At 41.4% G+C, this 22,158-nt stretch overlaps 1 protein-coding gene across 3 annotated transcripts in view; it reads right to left on the minus strand.

Annotated features, from left to right (window-relative positions):
- Positions 1-12,672, minus strand: part of STXBP6 (syntaxin binding protein 6) — a 62,838-nt gene extending 50,166 nt beyond the window's left edge. For 2 of the 3 annotated variants that reach the window (XM_054400572.1, XM_054400571.1), the window contains exon 1: positions 10,095-10,248. In XM_054400572.1, the coding sequence (XP_054256547.1) occupies positions 10,095-10,248 (154 nt within the window). Of the gene's footprint in view, positions 1-10,094; positions 10,271-12,655 lie in introns of those variants that run through there. The other variant, XM_054400570.1, reaches the window with a different exon arrangement.
- Between the last annotated feature and the right edge of the window lie 9,486 nt (positions 12,673-22,158).

A 22,158-nucleotide genomic window follows, 5' to 3' on the forward strand; every position in this document is an offset into this window, starting at 1 on the left:
GCAGCTGAAGGGTATTTTGGATGTATTTCTACGCTAAATTTATGTAGGCTAAACTTAAGCAAGCTGTTCTTAAAAACAGCTGTGATATCAGAATGAAAAATTGAAACACAACATCAATGATTCAAGAACTTCTCAGAAAGTTCTGTACCTAGCTTTTGGTTTCTTTTTAAGTAAATCCAACAGATTTCAGCTGAAAAAAAAAAAAGTCTTAGCAGACAGTATTTCAGACAACTTTAGCTATTACCAGACCCTTGAACAGTCAAGATTTTGGTAGGAATGTGAGGAGAAAGTTCTTCACAGAAAGAGTGATTGGCCATTGGAATGTGCTACCCAGGGAGATGGTGGAGTCACTGTCCCTGGAAGTGTTCAAAAAAGGATTGGACGTGGCACTTGGTGACATGGTTTAGTGGTCATAAGGTGCTGGGTGATAGGCTGGACTTGATCTCTGAGGTCTTTTCCAACCTTGTTGATTCTATGATTCTATCAATGCAGGTGAACAAACAAGGACTGGAGGTTGAAAGCCTCTGTTTATTTAAGCTGCGAATTTTCACCTCAGTCAGAAAAAGCATACTTTATGTAATAGCTGTAATTGCTTTGTGTAAACACTTCTGTTGCTAGAAGAGAATATTCCTTTAACAGTTCTGTCCTCTTCCAAGTCACTGATCTGGTCACAGCAAACTGCTCTTGCCCTTACTAATGTGATTCTGTGGACCACTGAGTGACAAGAGGCAGAGATTTAAGAAAACTAACCCAGCAGGGGCTCATATCGTATTACCCATGAAAATAAGTTACTAGTTATTTCATCCAGCCAGAAGTCTATGTTGCAGCTTCCCTTCCAGCTGAGCCTGTCCTCTGAAGATATGTTGAGGAGACCATAAAGGACAATTAGATGCTTCAAGCAATTTGTCAATAGCCATCTAGATTCAGGGGATAAAACTGCCTAACGAACTTCCATGCTTGGTGTATGCTCCACAGTATTACACAGCTACCTCAGATCCCTCCCTTAAAAACTGCATCTAAATGAAGCTTTCCTCTAAATGAAGCTTTCCTCTAAATGAAGCATGATGTATGCTAGAGAATTTGAGGTGTGTTATGGTTTTAACTCCCTCATTCCCCGAGGCTACCAAAAGTCACTGTGTGCTGCAGAGTTCTAAAGAACACAGCAGAAGAGCAGCTGACAGGGTGTGTGCCAGACTTGCTGTTATGAAGTTCTTCCAGCTAAACAGTTACTAGAGATTGTTTTAACTTGGACAAATGTCTAGGCTCCTCCCTGATACAAAGCCAACAAAACTTTGCATAGTTTATATTCTTGCAGCCTCCCCACCCTTCATATGTTGTTTTTTCCTTCCAAGTTACGTAAAGACCTCCGTGTAGGTAGGCTGGAGGAAAAACACTGCCTTGTAAATGCAGAACAATTGTTTGGGGTAGCATATATACACAGAGGCATGACACCAGAGGCTTGTTTTTATTGCTGCAGTTTGATATTACACCAGGGAGGGAGAAAATTAGTGCAGTATTCCCTCCCTCTGAGTTTTCCATGTGGCACACTACTTGAATACCTGTGACAGTGGTTTGGATAAACTGAAGGACAGAGGCTAATCACAGCGGGAGATGAAGCATCAGTTCTGATCTGTTCTTCTATTTAACTTGCTTTATTTATAGATTGTTTATAGATTAAAGCCACAAACTGAAAATATTTAGAGATTGGGGCTGCATGAGTCATGTTCTTCCTTGTGAAGGTAATAATAACTCCTGCCTAATGACAGAGAAGCTTGATGTGACATTCCAGTCAGCCCAGCAATTCCTGACATGCTGCTCTGCACTGAAAACTCTTTGACAGCACAGTCTTCAAAGGTTAAAAGCAGGATGAAAACAAAAGATTTGGCTACTACAGCTTGGAGTATTATAAAAGGTAAGAGTTTAATCTGATGTCTATCTGCTATGAAAGTCTGTAAACATAGCAGGCACTGGTCTAGCAGAAAGTACTTCTGGTTTTCTTCATTACCTGCTACAACTACTAAGAGTAGAGCCACACAGCAATTGACAGAAGAGCATCAAGCAAGAAAACAATCCAGATGTTTTCTGCCCAGTAAGATTCAGGTTCAGCAATCCACAATGCAGTTAGTCAAGGTATTATAAATACCACTTACTAGCACCACGGAAAACTAAGCAAGCTGCTCAAAATGAACCCTGCCTCAAAGCAGAACACACTGGGTTTAGCTCTTATGGTACAAGGAGAAAAGTTCCCACCAAGGCTGGCAATAAGGAGATACTCAGCCAGGCTTCTGTGCATAGTTGGTATACTTCAACTTGAAGGACTAGTTACCATGCAATATGGTTTAGTGCATCCTTACTTGCAGCCTTACATTTTTAATCTTACATGTAAGATAGAACCAAACCCTGCTACAATCCTCACTTGGACCCAGAACAAACAAACTGCTTCCAAAGACTGCACAACAGTCAAGCATTTTAACCTGGCATCAAACTTGATGCAAGCATCTGCCATGTTCTGGGCAGATTACTTCACTGAAATATGCTGAAGGAAGCTACTGCCAGCTCTTGAGGAATACAAACCTACCCAGCCCAAGGAATTCTGATGCAGGGATAAAGCACTACAGAACCACCATCCCCTCCTGAACATGGGAGGGGGGAGTCAGCAATCTAACAGTAATTCACAGGAATTTTTGATGCCTCCAAGGAAGAGGCTACAATTTTTAACCAAGAATAAGTTTATGAAGCTGCTTCTAAGAATGGGGCATCATACAGCTTCTAACACATGGCTGTGCAACCAACATTTTTATGCTTAAGGCTTTGTAAAAATCTATCCCTTCATTAAATCTATCCCTATTAATTACTGCAAAATTACATCTCATAAATAAAGAGATTTGATGCCTTCCTCTTCCCATCAAGTCTTCTATGGCTCTGTTTGGCTTATGATTTATCCTTTCTTATTTTTCAAGATAGTCTCCTCTGGCACTTGGAAATCTTTCCAAGGAGTCCATATGTCCTTGAGGTGGAAGGAAAGGCAATTCCAAAAGCTTGATTTTGAATAAAACTGAAGGCCACATTAGTAACACAAATTCCCTAGACAGACACATCATTTTAGACCATCACAGAATGGTTTAGGTCATAAGGGACCTCCAAATGTCATCTAGTCCAACCCCCCTGCAGGCAGCAGGGACATCCTCCACTAGATCAGGCTGCTCAGAGCCTTGTTCAGCCTGATCAGTAATAGCTCCAGGAATGGGGCCTCAACTACCTCCCTGGGAAACTTGTTCCAGTGTTCCACCACCCTCATGGTAAAGAACTTGCCCCTAACATCCAATCTAAATCTACTCTGCTTTCATTTCAAACCACTGTCCCTCATCCTATCACTGCAAGCCTTCACAGTCTCTCTACAGCCTGCCTGTAGCCCCCTTCAGGTACTGGCAGGCTGCTATTAGGTCTCCCCAGAGCCTTCTCTTCTCCAGGCTGAACACCCCCAGCAGAAGTGTTCTGCTGTCCTCACAGCAGAGGTGTTCCAGCCCCTTGCTCATTTTCACAGCCTCCTCTGGACCTACTCCATGAGGTCCATGTCCTTCCTCTGCTAAAGTGATGCACAATAGTTAACTTTTTCAGTTTTCTCCATCTGCTACAATTCTATTCTGAAAAAGGAAAAACAATACAAAAAAAAAAAAAAAGAGGGAGAAGGGAACCAAATCACTAAAGAGCAGGCCCACACCTTCAACTTGCAATTTCAAGAATATTTCCTCTATGCAAATCAGTCTGCACAGGAATGCAGATCCCCTCTCAGGCTTCTCTTCTCCAGACTAAACAGCCCCAGGGCTCTCAGGCTCTCTTCACAGGGGAGATGCTCAAGTCCCCTAAGCATCCTCCTGGCTCTCCCTTGGATTCTCTCCAGCAGGTCTCTGTCTCTCTTGAACTGGGGAGCCCCAAACTGGACACAGGATTGCAGCTGTGGTCTCAGCAGGGCAGAGTAGAGAGGCAGAAGAACTTCCCTAGCCCTGCTGGACACACCTTGCTTGATCCATCCCAGGATCCCATTGGCTCTCTTGGCCACCAGAGCACATTGTTGTTCCGTGGAGAACTTGCTGCCCACCAGCACTCCAAGGTCTTTCTGTGTGGAGCTGCTTTCCAGCAGGGCAGCCTCTAACCTGTCCTGGTGCCTGTTGTTATTCCTCCCCAGCTGCAGGACCCTGCACTTGTCCTTATTAAACTCCATGAGGTTTGCCTGCAGCCAGCTCTCAGCCTGTCCAGGTCAGGTTGGATGCTGCACAGCCTGAGGGGTGTCAGCCAACCACCCTTAGTTTTGTATCCTCAGGAACTTGCTGAGGGTACTCTTAATGTCCTCAGCCAGGTTGTTGATAAATATATTGAACAATAGTGTACTGGAAGGCTGCACAGGAGCACACATACATTCCACCTCTACTTTAAGAACAGAAAAAAAAACAAAAAAACAACATGCTCATCTCAGGCTGGATGCTCTCAAAAGCACAATTCTGTAGCTTTGCTATAAGGAGATCCCCTCCTACACAAACTGCTGGTGGAAGAGGACTGGTTATATTAAGCTGAGCAACTCAGAGTCAGCAGGGATCACAGCATCGACATATATTAAGGGGACTGTTCTGAGTATGATCAATAAATGTAGCCTACCCACCATGGAATTCCATCATTTCCCTTCTTCTAATTCAATAAGCACAAAAAGATCAATGGCAATGAACAGAAAGTTAATCTGGCTGAAGCTACTCTGAAAAACAATAAAATAAAAGAGAAAACAAAAAAATAAAAGAAAAAGTAAAAGAAACTAAAAAAATCAAGTAAAATATAAAATGAAATAAAATTAAAATATTAAAAAATAAAGACAAAACCAAAAAACCCACAAAATAACCACAAAATGAATCACAAAATAAACCACAAAATAACCACAAAGTAAACCACAAAGTAAAACACAACATTCCATAAAATAAAATTCAATAAAGTAAAACACAACATTCTGTAAAATAAAATAAAACACAGCACTCCATAAAATAAAGTAAAACACAATATTCCATAAAATAAAGTGAAACACAACATTCCATAAAATAAAATTCAATAAAGTAAAACACAACATTCCATAAAATAAAAATATTAAAAAATAAAAACAAGAAAAAAACACAAAATAAACACAAAATAAATCACAAAACAAACCACAAAATAACCAAAGTAAAACACAACATTCCATAAAATAAAATTCAATAAAGTAAAACACAACATTCCATAAAATAAAGTAAAGCACAACATTCCATAAAATAAAATTCAATAAAGTAAAACACAGTATTCCATAAAATAAAGTAAAACACAATATTCCATAAAATGAAAAAATATTAAAAAATAAAAACGACAAGAAAAAAAAAATAAACACAAAATAAATTACAAAACAAACCACAAAATAACCAAAAAAGTAAACTACAAAGTAGAACACAACATTCCATAAAATAAAATCCAATAAGGTAAAACACAACATTCCATAAAATAAAATAAAATAAAGTAAAACACAACATTCCATAAAATAAACAAAACAAAACAAAACAAAACAAAATAAAATAAAATAAAATAAAATAAAATAAAATAAAATAAAATAAAATAAAATAAAACAAAAAATAAAATAGGAATGCCCCGTGTCTGACCATGGACACTGGTGCATCATTCTCTTTAATATAACCTTTACACAGAGGGGAAACACTCCCCACCAACTCCCCCAAATACCCAGAGATACTTCGAAATACATCCTCTGGGGAGGCAAATACAGCATTCTCCTGGACAGCCAGTAGAAAATGAAGCCTAATTTGGTTTCTCAGGTCCTGAGAAGAAACCAAGAGAATCCTCTACACCACAAGCTCCTGAGAAAGGGGATGTTTTCTTTAACAACACAGATTGTCACTTCAGTACAGCAGCAAAACTCCAACAGCAAAGGAAAACACAGTAAGACAAACCTCAATTCTTTTGATATGACTTTCCCTCTCACTACTCTCCAATTTTCAGTTCAGCTACCAAGCTGAAAACTCAATTGCACTTAACCTGCCCTCATGAACTTAAGGCCAGTTTCTGGCAGCCAAGTGACTTTCAAAGGAGCAAGAGATAGAGGTCATTCCTGGGCAATATGCTTATTCCATGAGCAACCAGTGTGGCAGGAATGACAAATTCAGATCTGGCAAAAACTAGTAATTCACAGCACCATTGGCTTTGCAGGCAAAAAACATATTATGAAAGCTTCTCTTGGAAGCATAACCAAGTGGTGTGGTTAAATTTCTGTTGAAGTAGGTGTGCTGTGAGAGCACAAATGAGGATATTCACAGAACTATTTAAGCTAATAGGCCAAGCCTCTGCATCTCTATATATTTAGAATCACAGAATGCTAGGGCTTGGAAGGGACCTTGAAAAATCATCCAGTCCAACTCCCTTGCCAGAGCAGGATCACCTAGAATAGGTCACACAGGAATGCATCCAGGCAGAGTTTGAATGTCTCCAGAGAAGGAGACTCCACAACCTCTCTGGGCAGCCTGTTCCAGGGCTCTGGCACCCTCACAGGGAAAAAGATTTTCCTTATGTTCATGTGGAACCTCCTCTGCTCCAGCTTGCACCTCCTGCCCCTTGTCCCGTCACTGGACATCACTGAGAAGAGCCTTGCTCCATCCTCCTGGCACTCACCCTTCATGTATTTCTAACCATGAATGAGGCCACCCCTCAGGCTCCTCCAAGCTGCAGAGCCCCAGCTCCCTCAGTCTGTCCTCAGCAGGGAGATGTTCCACTGCCTTCAGCATCTTTGTGGCTCTGCACTAGACTCTTTCAATCAGTTCCCTGAGGCTTTTCTTGAACGGAGGGACCCCCAGCTGGACACAGTATTGCAGATGTGGCCTCACCAGGGCAGAGTAGAGTGGAAGCTCCACCAAGCTAGAAGCCCAGCTCCCTCAGCCTTTCCTCACAAGGGAAAACCAAAGGTAAAAACCAAAGAAACAAAGGAAAAAATAAAAACCAAAACCCAAACCAAAAAAAAAACCCCAAAACAACAGCAACTAAAATAAAATCCAAACCTCAAAAACCTCTTGTGGCAAGTGCAGATAGATTTGCAAGCAAATAGCTTTGGAAGTTATTTACTACCTGTCTTTTGAAAAAGCCTGGGACATGGTCAATAAGATTAAATTTTAAAGAAGGAATCTCCATGGAATCATAGAATGGCATAGGCTGGAAGGGACCTCAGAGATCATCTGCTCCAACCTCCCCACTATGGGCAGGGACACCTCTCAACTAGACTCAGCTGCTCAAGGCCTCATACAGCCTGACCCTGAAGACCCCCAGGGTGGAAGCACAACCTCCCTGGGTAGCCTGTTGCAGAGTCTCACCACCCTCATACAAAGAACCCCAACACGCTCTGCCCCCACATGTTCACCTTATTTTTTCATATGTGATTCCTTATGATTTCATTGCCTATTCTTCTGGCTTTTCTATCACCACTCCTGATAGATTGTACTTTTGCTTAAAAGTTGAACTAACAACATGTTAATTGAATTTGGAGCTGGGAAAGAAATGGCTATTGAAGCCATAACCTCAGAGGGAAAAAGTCTTTAACTTCAGCTTTGCAGTCGAATCTCAAGCTCTTGAGCAGAGGGACCAGAAAGAGCAATGCGGCTAAGCTCAGAGTGTTGTGACACACAATGAAGGTTCAAAAGGAACCATCTGGTTCATTCAGTTCACTGCAACTGCAATGGAGTTTTAGCCCTGAAAGGTCAATGCCACTTCCATAGGTAGAAACTGGAATAGTTCCAGTGTGCTGTAACAAATGTAAAATATTAGAAGTTACTTTAAAAAAAAAAAAAGGCAATGATAGGGTTGTGAGGAAATAACACAGCCAGAACTGTGCACAAGCAAGTGGGAGAGAGAGACCACCAATGTCCTATATTTCTGAAGTGACCTTTCAAGTATTTTCTGCTTAATTCAGAATTCTAAATAAGGCTAAGAACTATTTTAAACAATTATGTTTCAATTACATAAGACAATGCTGACTAAATTAAAACTGAGATCTCATCCAATAGCTGTCACTAGGTCTGCTAGTGTGGAGGAGGTGATAAATATCCACTTTCAGCTCTGAATGTCGTGTTTTCTGTGTGTTAAATCCTCTTCTACATTTAAAAAAATATTTTAAAAACAATAAAAATTCCAGTTTTCATCTTCTCTGTTCTGCCTACAGCTACCCCACCTCTGTGTTTCCCATCTGTCTACTCCTTTCTTTAACTGAGTAACTCCCAACAGATCTCTCTTGGCTTTGCTTGCCAATGTAACTTGGCCAGTCCCCCATTACAGCAGGCTAAAAGGTGATTCTTCCACCATGAAAATGATCAGGGGCTGGAGCACCTCTGCTAGAGGACAGGCTGAGGGAGCTGGGAGTGTTCAGCCTGCAGAAGGCTCCAAGTAGACCTAATAGCAGCCTTCCAGTACTGGAATGGGGTCTACAAGAGGGCTGCAGAGGGACTGTTTACAAAGGCCATCAGTCATAGCATGAGGGGCAATGGGTTGAAATGAGAGAAGATTCAGATTGGATGTTAGGAACGAGTTCTTTACCATGCTTGTGGTGGAACACTGCAACAGGTTGCCCAGGAAGGTAGTTGAGGCCCCATCCCTGGAGCTATTGAAGGTCAGGCTTGACAAGGCTCTGAGGAACCTGATCTGGTGGAGGGTAGAGTGCTGGACTAGATGACTGTTGGAGGTCCCTTCCAACCTAAACCATTCTATGATTTTGTGTGCGTGTGATGTCTTATACCAGTAGTCAAGTCACTGGGTTTTACTTTACATGTTTTGAAAGCTTTAGCATTATTTTCAGCAGAAAAGAAATAAAAGAAAATAAAATCTCAGTCTTCTGAGATTTGTAGAATACTGCTTCCTCTGACCACCAGCTCTACTTCCAGTAAGATGTAACACATTCAAAGGGAATCAACTGACATGCCTAAAAAATGAAGTGTCTAAATCAGCCTAGGATAGAAAAAATAATCTCACACACTCATTTGGCAGATGTAGATACAACAAGGGATTTCTGCCCTTCTGGAATGCTGCCTGGAGGAAGGGCTAGAAATCTAAATCTGCATTCACTGCCTCCAGGCAGCTGAATTCTACTCTGTTTGAGAACAGGTATTAAACTGTAGGCAATAGAAGTTCAGAAAGTGCTTCCTAACTACCTCGAGACAATCTTAAAATAAGGTAAATTTCACTAAAGAATCATAAAGTATTAAAGAATAATAAAAAAAAAGCTAGTCAAACCCCCATAATACTATAGTCAACCACAAGTAACCCAAGCAATAGGTTCATTTACACACTTAAGAACTTATTAATTGGACCTTTACTTTTATTAGAAGTGTAAAAATGTCATACAGCTACCTTTTACCCCATTGCTTAAATTCAGACTCTCAGAAGTGCTGCTTTGACATTGGAGAAACTCCAACTAATTTCATCTGAACACATTAACAATAAATAGATCATTTCTCCCTGTTCCCTGTAAACTCTCAAATTCACTTTGTAAATCCTTTCTCCTTCAATCCAACTATTTCCACCTCCATCCCTTTTAAAGGCAGCTGACTGACACATAGCACCACTGCTCTGAACTCTGAAAACCTTTTGGCTGAAAGTTGTCTTAAGTACCCAATAAGCTGGTAACAGACAGAGGCAATTATCACAAAAAAGAGGAAAATATATTTGCATAAACAAAATAATTCAGGAAATTATAATTTCATACAATATAACACTCATCCCTCCAACAAAAAAATCTTAACCTCCATAAGCAGACTGCTACCAGATTTTACATTTCTCCATACTCTGCAGCTATGCTGTGAGAGAACATCTAATTTCCTTTAAATGATGAATCCACCTGTTCAATTTATTATGTGGTATCAATATTAACAGCCTTGAGCATGTAGTTTCTCAAGATTAAAGACTGAAGTGCCAGAATTCTCTGGTTCCATTATTTAGATTTGAGTCACTCAGTTCCCTATGGCTACAGGTAACATCTAATCAGTTAAGCAAAGACAAACCAAGACAGGTAACTGGATGTCAAAAATCTTTCATCTTACCTGACAGGCAGATGTATGTCAAATATTCACCCTGACCCCCAGTAGCTAGGAAAGGAATCTTTTTTTTTGTTCTTCTTTTCACTTGGACAGCTCCCAGCATCCGTTCATCATGTGGGGCAAAAATTTCTTTGCTGATTGCAGATTTGGCATTCATTGTAGATCAGAGATACAGCAGACTGTTGCCCTCTAAAAAATAAAATGATGACAAAAAATATATTAGAAATTCCTAAGTTATGTAAAGTCCAGTTAACTTATACTGGCCATTAGCAGCTCTGACCTTCAAAAAAAAAAGTTTTTTAATGATTTGAAGAATTTCTAAGATAATTTCTTGCTCTCAGAGGGAGAATTTTCAGAGTATCTAAGAGTTCACTGAAGCTGTTCTCCATGCTTCTTAAATTGTGTTAAACTAGCTTAGCTCATAGGAGGCAGAAGCTGTCCATACTAGCACTGCAGAAGGATGCAAAATCTTCTCAGAGACACCCTGTAACTCCATGCTGTATAAAAGCTCCAGTAATTCCCTCTCTGGTAACTGGGGGTGAAGTCACCTGTCCCACATAGACAGGCAAAGCACCAGAAGGGTAGGGAGAAGGAAGGAACACTGTGGTTCTTCTGGCAGACAAGAAGTCACGTTCACAGAAGGTACAGAAAGCTCCAGACTTGGTAGAAGTGTTCCTTCAGGAACACTGCCCTTGCTGACAGCACTTGATTAAACAGCTTCTGCACCCCATGCAGCTTTAGCACCTCATCCCCTCAACTCCTCCATAACCACCAAGTGGGCAACTGCACAGGAAACGGTGTCAGAGAAACTGCTCAGGTTCACAGAGACAAAACCACACCTCCTCTTTTCTGCCAAGTAATTCTGACCCAGGTCAGTTCCTCTATGTGTTTCGTAAGAAAACAGCACAGGCAACTTGGGAGAGACATTTGGAGAAGAAAAATAACTAACTAAATGAAAATACATAAAACAGGGAGGGAAAAGGAGGGAAGCTCTGACTGCAGCTGACAGAGAAGCGTAAGGTGGACTCATTTGATATTTGTTACAACTATTAGAAAACAGAGAGAAATTCCAGTCACATTAGATAATGAAGCCAAAACTCATGGATCCATCATCTTTAGTGTGCATACTACCAGCAAAGTAATTGCTTTAGCACAAGAGCTGAATTCATGGAGGTATAAGAGTAAACTTAGTCCAAATCAAATTCACCACATACTCATCCTGGGATGCAAATAGAATCCTTTGCCAAAATAATACTCACAAGTATATCTTGGTTAAGCAAAATAGAGATGTGGAAATTCTGAAAAGTTTTAGCATGAAGTTATTTTACACAGCCCTTTACAATAATCAACTGCCTTTAAAAAATGCCTTATCAGACAAATTTTGAAGAAAGAATGTGCAGCTCCTGAAAAGGTCATAGAATGGGTTGAAAGGGACCTCCAAAGATCATCCTGCAGTGAGCAGAGACATCCTCCACTAGATCAGGATGCTCAGAGCCTTGTCTAGCCTGACCTTGAATACCTCCAGGGATGGGGCTCAACTGCCTCCTTGACAACCTGTTGCACAGTTCCACCACTCTCATGCTAAAGAACTTGTTCCTAACATCCAATCTAAGTCTCCTCTCATCTCAAACCATTGCCCCTCATCCTGTCACTACAGGGCATTGTGAACAGTCCTTCTGCAGCCTTCTTGAGGGCCCCCATCCAGCACTGGAAGGCTGATATCAGGCCTCCCCACAGCCTTCTCCAGGCTGAACGACTCCAGATCCTTCTGGACCCACCTCATCAGGTCCAAGTCCTTCCTGTGTTGAGGGCTCCAGAGCTGGACACAGTACTCCAGGTGAAGTATCACCAGAGCAGAGTAAAGGTGGCAGAATCACCTCTCTGGATCTGCTGGCCACGCTGCTTTTGATGCAGCCTAGGATGCCATTGGCCTGGGCTGCAAGCTCACACTGTTGGCTCCTGTCCAGCTTCTCATCCACCAGCACCCCCAAGTCCTTTTCTGCAGGGCTGCTCTTGATTTCATCATCCCCCAGCCTGGATTGGTATCTAGCATTGGCCTGACCTAAATGCAGGACCTTACACTTTGGTTGACAAACCTCACGAGATTCTCCTCAGCCCACCTCTCCAGCCTGTCCAGGCCCCTCTGGATGGGATTCTATCCTTGGTAACAAATACATCGACATGAAAACTTAACAGCTACTTAGAAAATGTTCTTTTCACATTCATGTCCATGATATCACAATTTTTTCCCTGCCTTATGAAACTACTTGCAGTGTATCTTTTACCAGCATGGAAGCTGTGGGCACATTTTAAGGAGGTTTTTGGTTTAATTCTTTTTGTTTTTTTTTTTTTTTTATTTAAATTCAAGGCCACTGTCAATGACTGTGGGTTTAATCACACAGACCTCCTCCTGACTGAGACTGATAAAAGCTGCAAAAATAACTTCAGCCTCAGACCTGCATATGCTTAAAGAATTTTCAATAGTTTACTGGCAACACAAATGCTATGAGGAAAAAATACTCTTGAATTATATCCAACTGCAAAAGTGTTCTCCAGCTTGCAACGATCTGATGCTGTTCATTCTGCAACTCAGGTGCTGAATAGAAGTTCTCAGATGTTTTCCTGAGGTTCACACATTGCAAAATAAAGTGTGATTTCTAAGATATACTCAGTGATGTAAAGGCTTCTTGGAGTAAGAGACAATATAAACTTCCCTTAGTAGCAGGAAATGTTCCTGGTTTCTAGCATCAAAACTTTCACACAGTACTTCAAGATCCACTTCAAGGATATTACAAGCAATAGGACTCACTTCATAAGCTGCATCTGTTAAGACTCTGCTGAACAGGACAGCCAAGCAAACAAGAGACACTGTCCAAATCTTACTCCATAGATTTCCCAGATAATTTTCCTTCATATGTGTGCTACAGCTTACAGCATGAAACTAGAACGACTGCCACACATGCAGTCACCCAGAATAAATGCAGAACCTAAAGGTTTTCATCCGCATGGACACATACACATTTATCTCTTAATGCAACTGCTCTTCTGCACAAGCAACACACAAATGCAACTTCAAATACAGTTAAGCTCAATACAGGATGATAAAAGAGAGATTCACAGAGGCACAGAATGTTAGGAGCTGAAAGGGACCTTGAAAGATCATCCAGTCCAACACCCTTGCCAGAGCAGGGCTACCTAGAGTAGGGCACAAGGGAATGCATCCAGGCAGGTTTGAATGCCTCCAGAGAAGGAGAATCCACAACCTCTCTGAGCAGCCTATTCCAGGGCTCTGGCACCCTCACAGGGAAAAAAGTTTTTCCTTATGTTCACATGGAACCTCCTCTGCTCCAGCTTGCACCTCCTGCTCCTTGTCTTGTCATTGGACATCATTGATCAGAATCTGGCTCTGTCCTCCTGACACTGCCCTTTGCATCTTTATAAACATTCATGAATTCACCTCTCAGTCTCCTCTTCTCCAAGCTAAAGAGCCTCAGCTCCCTCAGTCTCTCCTTATAAGGAAGATGATTCACTCCCTTAGTAATTTTTGTGGTGCTGTACTGGACTCTTTCAAGCAGTTCCCTGAGATCCTTCTTGAACTGAGGGACCCAGAACTGGACACGATATTCCAGATGCAGCCTCACCAGGGCAGAGTAGAGGAGCTGGAGAACCTCTCTCAACCTACTAACCACACTTTATAATACACTTTAGGATGCCACTGGCAGGAACACAGAAGACATGATATAGAACAAGCAAGTATGTCAGTTTCTTGCTACGTGCTGTTATTTGCTTTGTGATTGAGCTGGGTGATACACATCCACCAAAGGCTGTACACAACAAGCCACAGCAGACTCCAAATGTCATAAGTGGAATCTCCACCTAAAACATGCACTCTCTGCAAAGGTTGTGATCCTTCTGCTCCCAACACTTGGTTTACAACAGCCTTAGATGTCTAAATTAGGCAATTTATCTAATGCAGTCTACTTGGCATGGCTGCTGAAATCTAAAATGGAAACTGCTAAATAACTGTGCCTGTCTGCAGACTTCTGAGACTGAGGTGTCAGAATAGTTTGGATGAAATTGTATTACACAGGACAAAAAATCCACAGCTGGATTTAAGTAAGTAACCTTCTTCATATTTACTGATGGCTTTCTGCAAAAGGCCTTTTCTTAAGTAAGTAAAACACTCCAGTGCACCTCTGTTTTAAAAGGACACATAATGCCATCTTTGGGTTGGTTTTATTAAAAAAAAAAATTAAAATGGAAGACTTCCTCAATTGAACAAGTCTCAATTTTTCCCATTCTCCAACAAAAACACTTCATAAGAGACAAGAAATGTAAGCAAACAAAACAAAAAACCCAGACCAACCAATCCAAAAAAAAAAAGACCAAAAACACAACCAAAACTAAAAAAAAAAAAAAAAAAAACAACCCACGAACCAAAAGCAACCAGTCAAAAAAAAAATGTTGGCTGTAGATGAACAGCTTCCTGTAGTAAAAGAAGATTTCTTCACATAGGAATGTTTTCTCTTGGCTCAGAACAGTGTTTTCTCTTGTTCCAGGACAAATTCAAGCCATCAGCAGTTCCCTCCATGGTCAAATATAAAATGCTTTAAAGAATCATGGAATGGTTTAGGTTGGAAGGGACCTCAGAGATCATCCACTCCAACCTCTCAACTAGGCTCAGCTGCTCCAGGCCTCATCCAGCCTGGCCTTGGACACCCCCAGGGAAGAGACATCCACAACCTCTCTGGGCAGCCTATTCCAGAGTCTCACTACCCTCATACTGAAGAACTTCTTTCTAAGATCCAGTCTAACCCTGCCCTCCCTCAGCTTCAAACCTTTCCCCCTCGTCCTATTGCTAGACACCGTTATGAACAGTTACTCTGCAGCCTTCCTGTAGGATCCCTTCAGGTATTGGAAGGCAGCTCTGAGGTCTCCCCTGAGTATTCTCTCCTCTAGGCTGAACAACTCCAGCTCCTTCAGCCTGTCCTCACAGCATAGGTGTTCCAGCTCTTGGATCATCTTTGTGGCCCTCCTCTGGACTCACTCCAACAGCTCTGTGTCCTCCTTCTACTGGAACACTAGAACTGGCAGAGTCAAGGGGCAGAATCCCCTCTCTTGCCCTGCAGGCCATACTCCTCTTGATGCAGCCCAGGACAGGATCTGCCTTCTGGGCTTCATGAGCACCCTGCCAGATCATGGTGAGTTTCTCAAACGATACACTCAAGTCTCTTTCTTCAGAATAAAACTCCTTGGAGGATCTCTGAGCACTCCCAGGATAGTGCATTACTGTTCACCATGCTCACCACTCTGAGGCAAGCAGGATCTAAATGTGTCAGTAATGTGTCTTTGAGGAGAGTTCACATTTCCTGCCTCATATGATTTCTTTGTTCCACATGTTCCACATGTTTAATTCCGTTCTGCTTTTGGCTGAACAAAGAAAATTCCATTTTCCTCCTCCACTTTTTCACTCCAGCCATCACAGAGAAGAGGATGTTAGCCTTCACATTGTGCCCCCAGCACCCAACAAAGATGCCTGAGAGGAAAGATTCCCAAGCAGATCTGAACTAGTGCCTGCAATGCAGTGCACATTTGCATCTATTCATATCTTCCCCTACTGTAATTCTCCATGATATTTCTATCACTAAAAAATCCTACTGAACAGTTCTGTAAGTGTATGAAGGGACAGCACTAAAAGCTAAAAGCTGGTATTTTCACAGATCCCACAAGCTCAATAACAAAAAAAAACTTGGACCATTTTGTGTTTTCAGGCAACCAGCCAGCAAGCAGCTGACTTATCTTTATATCCAGATGTTTTATGGAAGTAAGTGGAAAACAAGAAGATTTACAGCACCTTTGTTGAGGTATCTGTACACAGAAAGAGCTGGGGAAACTACTCCTCTGCCTGCAGAATTTAATTTTAGTAGTAAATTAGCAAAGAGAAACTAAGTAAGAAGCGAGAGAAGAACAAGTAATGTTTTCCAGAAGAAGAGAGAAAAAAAATGTTCAGTATGTTAAAGTCTTGCTGCTTTCAAAGATCTTTAATCACAAACAGGGATGGGCTCACAGCACAGGCTAACCACTGAAATGCTGCCTGCAGCATGATGTCATCTGAACAGCCTCTTCTTGGGCTGCAGTGGTAGCTTTAGCAAGCTTTCAAATTTGCTTTTCATAAAGTCACCATTCTGGCAGAGGACGACATCTGCTTCAGGAAATCATTTCAAGACACCAGCTTCTGCTATTGGCATAATTGTCTGTACAATTTAAAATCATAGAATGGTCTGGGATGGAAGTGACTTCTGAAGGTCATCCAGTCCAACCCCCTCTGCACTAAGGAGGGGCATCCTCAACTAGCTGGAAGTATTGAGAATATTTGATCATTAATGTTCATTAAAATTCAGCTTGGGAGAAGCAAAAAAAATTTGTAAACAAAGGGAAATAATTTATAAATCCTTAAAAAACAAGTATTAGAACATACAATACTTAAAGTTGGTTTGCAATTGGTTTGGTAAACTTAACTCTATCTTAAAGAAATAGCATCAAGTTAAATTAGCTCTGCAAACAAGGATTAAAACAGTAGATCAAACTTCTGCTACTTTGCTCTGCTGAGACCTTACCTGGAGTACTGTGTCCAGCTCTGGTGCCCTCAACACAGGAAGGACATGGACCTGATGGAGAAGGTCCAGAGGAGGGCCACAAAAATGATCAGGGGGCTGGAACACCTCTGCTATGAGGACAGGCTGAGGGAGCACCAAAATAAAAAGGCACTTGTCATCTTAGCAACTAATTATTCCCATTTAACAGTAGATTTTTGTACTTCCAACTTCCAGGCTACTTCTACCAATACTGTAAGTTCATTTAAAATTCCAATCCTATTTTTCAGCACTTCCAGTCTCTAGACTGACACCCACCAAAAGTCAGGACGAACATTCTGTTTGCTACCACTTTAGCAAGTTAAAAATCATTTGAGACCCAACACAGCCTCCCTTAACTCCTCCAATTAGATCCAGAAGGATACCAGCTCCTCTGAATACACTTCTACAACCATTTTTATGTTTCTACATCTTCTGCTATTTCCATGTAAATTTAATTTCCTTAGCTCACTCATGACTAAAGACGCATGAGTCAGTATTAAACTTGAGCTCTGTCTGCTAGTTCCAACTTCATCTAATACTTTATCACAAATCAATTGTTTTAAAATTGGGTTGGTTTAGGGCTTTTTGGGGGGGTTGTTTGGTTTTGTTTGGTTTGGGTTTTTTTTTTTAGTTCTCTCTCTGTTTGTTCCATTGTTGGTCCAATACTTCGCCAATTAAAAATCATTAAAAAAGAAATTTAAGAATCCTCATGAGAAGGAGCAGCTCACATTTCACAGGGAATGAGGGACTGGTCTGAAGGACTGCAGTTCCAAGCATGAGTAATTTCTTTCAGCACTTTGCATTGTTTCACATTTAATTTATGCTCACCTCGTGCATTTGTGTTGGCAGAAATCCTTGATTTCCCTCTGCACTTTTCTTCCTTACAACAGCAAAAGTGCTATGTGGTAGTGCACTGAACTGCACAAGAGAATTAACCCAGGTTTAATCCAGTTTAAAAGAAGAAAAAAACAGGAATTAGTTTTAGTTTTACTCGGATCATGTCCCTGACTGAGTTAACTACACAGCTGGGAAGGAAGAGCAGGAGTAAGATTAGGGCTGCCTTAAGCACCAGCAGTATTGAGTTTACAAGGATCATGAAACTGCAGTTTAAAGCCAGAATGTGGAATGTCAGAAGCTCTCATCAAATAGCAGAATTGGTTGACTGAAGGCATGGCAGAGAGCCAAACCAAGACAAAAGCTTTCAAAATCAAACTTGCAACAAAGGACCAAACTGAATATGAAGTGATAAAACAGAGGAGTTCATGTGGGGCTTCTCCCTTCAAGCATGTCTCAAGGTAGGAGTAAACTCCTGGCAATGTTGATTCCACTATTTGTTAGGTTGAACAGAAGCACAGCCAAAAGCAGGTTGGAAGTGAAGCTCTGTCTGAGTGCAATCTGATTCTTTTGATAGTCTGACCTAAAAATCAGTTGCATTAGAAGTAAAAGCTCTCTGGACCTTTTACTTTTTATTTCATGTAGTCAGTATGTAAATAAAAATGGCCTGATACTAACTAATGATAACAATTTCTGTACAACATGTTCATTTCAGAGTGGCTAACAAGACATAGCAAATAAGCTTGAGAACTTACACAGCTGGCTTAAATTCACAAGACACCCTTAAAACTTCTACCTGCCTTTGATTTAGAAGCTCTTAGCAGGGGGCACAGTTATGAAATATTTTGCCACAAGACATTAAAAACTTAAGTTCTCCATATGCCAGAGGTAAAACTTTTTTCTTCACCATATAATATCACTGCCTCACCTAGGAAAGCAGAGAGAACCCACAACCATAGAATAACAGAATGGTTTGGGCTAAAAGGGACCACCAATGTCATCTAGTCCTGCCCCCCTGCACTAAGCAAGGACATCCTCCACTAGATCAGGTTGCTTAGGGTCTTGTTGAGCCTGGCCTTGAACAACTCCAAGGATGGGAGATGCCCTCCCTGGGCAACCTGTTGCAGTGTTCCACCAACCTCACAGTGCAGAATTTATTCCTAACATCCAAACTAAATCTCCTCTTCACTCATTTCAAACCACTGCCCCTCATCCTATCACTGCAGGCCTTTGCAGACAGTCCTTCTGCAGCCTTCTTGTAGCCCCCTTTAGGTACTGGAAACCTGCTATTAGGTCTCCCTGAAGTCTTCTCTTCTCCAACAACTCAAGCTCCCTCAGCCTGTCCTCATAGCAGAAGTGTTCCAGCTCTTGGATCACCTTTGTGGTCCTCCTCTGGACTTGCTCCAAGAGTTCTGCATCCTTATGATGGTGACACCAGAACTGGATGCAGTATTTGAGGTGGGGTCTCACAAGAGCAAAAGAGTCTCAAGTACAGAAAAAAAGCAGCTTCATTTTCAACAATCACTACTAGTGTCACAATACTGCTTTTCAAGTAGTTTGTGTTTAAATTCTCATTTCTTTGAAACATTTCCATACTGCTTTCTGCTAGCCACTGAAAGGTTTTTCCCTTCAATGCTGGTATTTAACCATATATAAATTTAGGCTAAAACTGAGCTGGCAGCAACATGCTGTTCCTCACCACTCTTGCCATATTCTTCATTCCCTCTAACTGCATCCAGATTCTTACTTTTACTAGTATAGAAATTTTCTTCAAGTGCCTTCAATCCATTTAATGAGGAATAAAAGGAAACTGCTCTGTTGGAAGAAAGTTCCTAGTATCAAGGGATAAAATTAGAGGGCCATGTCTAAAATAGTGTAAAAGGAAGGTAAATTTTACTGACTTCACAATATGTCTCTTTGGAAAGCACAGTGAAAATCCTGAAGTCTTCTGGTAATTTAGGCTAAAACTGAGCTGGCAGCAACATGCTGTTCCTCACCACTCTTGCCATATCCTCCATTCCCTCTAACTGCATTCAGATTCTTACTTTTACTAATATAGAAATTTTCTTCAAGTGCCTTCAGTCCATTTAATGAGGAATGAAAGGAAACTGCTCTGTTGGAAGAAAGTTCCTAGTACCAAGGGGTAAAACTAGAGGGCCATGTGTAAAATAGTGTAAAAGGAAGGTAAGTTTTACTGACTTCACAATATCTCTCTTTGGAAAGCACAGTGAAAATCCTGAAGTCTTCTGGTGCTGAGACCAGCACAGTTCCCAAAGCCATGACTCATTCAGATCCTAGCAAATAAAAAAAATAATTAACAAAAAAAGTGCTGGGGAGACAGATGTTTTGTTTATGATGAATTAATTCCTTCAGCATGTCTTGCTCATAAAAAATTCCAGGCTCCAGTTTGTAAGCAGAAGATAAAGCATGACAGTCATGCACTTGCCTTACTCTTTTCTATATACTATGGTATTAAAATTCAAATGGCAGTGGATGCTGCTGATGCTTGAACAAGTTTGAAATATTCAGGTTTTAGGCTTTAAAGTTTCCTTCCTTAGGTGCTAGGCTTGTTTCTCATGAGATAAAACTAAAGCCCAAGTACAATATATTAACAGATAACTAAGACGAAAGAAATAAATCTCAGTATTGCACAGCTTGACCTCAAATCTCAAAACAGTAGAGTGTTTTCATTTCATTAGAGAGGTGATTCTGCCACTTTGCTCTGCTCTGTTAAGACCTGACCTTGAGCACTGTGTCCTGGAGAGCTCTGGAGCCCTCAACACAGGAAGGACATGGACCTGAGGGAGCACGTCCAGAGGATGGCCACAGAAATGATCACAGGGCTGTAAGACCTCTGCTATGAGGACAGGCTGAGGGAGACGGCGTTGCTCAGCCTGGAGAAGAAAAGGCTCCAGGGAAACCTAATAGCAGCCTGCCAGTACCTGAAAGGGGCTTCAAGAAGGCTGCAGAGGGACTGTTTACAAAGGCCTGCAGTGATAGGCTAAGGGGCAATGGTTTGAAATGAGAGAAGAGTAGACTGAGATTGGATGTTAAGAACTCAAGGTGAGGCTTGACAAGGCTCTGAGCAACCTGATCTAGTGGAGGATGGCCCTATTGACTGCAGGGGGGTTAGACTAGATGACCTTTGGAGATCCCTTCCAACCCAGACCATTCTATGATTCTGTAATTTTTCTCTGCCCCTAAAATGCACAGCATTCCAGTACCATCCAGCTCAACAGCAAATGCAAGATAAGACATGTATCCATGCAGATGAAATGTTAATTATCTGGAAAAAACCCTATGGCAATTAACCAACAAATGTATGCCTTTGCTCATCCAAGCTACAGATGCCTGATGCATTTAACTAGTTCCTTAGTAAGCTGTATGCTTATTTTGAGATGTAAAATAAAATTAAAATACTACAATCACCACCTCCCCACCAGCCTTGATTTTCTACTTTTGCAGCAAAGTAACCAACATGCAGCTGTTAAATTCAGGTCTGTTAAGGGTGCTATCAGCTACCCGGCAAAGATACAAAAGTACAGAGACAACAGCTAGAGGTCACTTCTATCATAACACATTCAGTACAGCATCACAGCCATCAGCAGGTCACTGCCTGACAGCTAGAGAACTGCTGTATTTAGAGAAGTAATTTTGTCACATCCCCGCTGCATTCTTCCCAATAAGCTTGAGGTTAACCTAGCTTCAGACATACAAAAAGCAATATTAGAGGTATGCAACCTTTAGCCTACCTTCTACAGCATAACCTGCAAACAAATTTCTCCCAAATGGAACAGGTGGTTGTGGTGCAAGCAGAGAAAACACTAACTAAACAGAGTGTTTTACAGAATGCCCATAATAAGACAAAGCCATTGGAATGGGCTGCCTAGGGAGGTGGTGGAGTCACTGTCCCTGGAAGTGTTTAAAATCAGACTGAATGAGGCACTTGGTGCCATGGTTTAGTTGATTAGATGGTGTTGGGTGATAGGTTGGACTTGGTGATCTCTGAGGTCTTTTCCAACCTGGTTAATTCTGTGATTCTGATTCTGTGAAGTTAACAGTTGGACTTGATGATCTTGAAGGTCTCTTCCAACCAAAATGATTCTATGATTCTGTAAATACTAACTTCACCAATCACTTCATTTACTTAAGCACAACCAAGAGCCAAGAACAGGTCTTACTTTGCCACAGAGTAAAATGAAGGTGGAAAAACTCTTCAGACTTTTTGTTGGTGCTGTAAACCATATTACTTGGTGCATCAATTAGACAAGCAAAGTCCTACACATATTCATTTTTATACTGTATAATGGAGAAAGGGCACAGATTGAGAAAGGAATGGTGGCAGTGATCCTCTTTTGTGTTACAGCCTTGTCTGATCAAAGTTCCCATCAATGGGCCTGATCCTGCCCATCACCTGACAGTGAAATGATGTCCTGGCCTGACCTCAGTTTGTCCTCATCCCCAGGAAGGTGCTCAGTGCCCCAGGGCTGGGGCTGTCTCCCAGCTCTGGCCCCAGGTCCCAGGGGAGTGCCTGCTGCTCCTCGTGCCCCAGCCATAGGGAGCCACAGGGCAGGTTTAACCAATGAAAGAAACAAAAG

Source organism: Indicator indicator, chromosome 4 (assembly GCF_027791375.1).
Source record: "Indicator indicator isolate 239-I01 chromosome 4, UM_Iind_1.1, whole genome shotgun sequence".
NCBI classification, from domain to species: Eukaryota; Metazoa; Chordata; class Aves; order Piciformes; family Indicatoridae; genus Indicator; species Indicator indicator.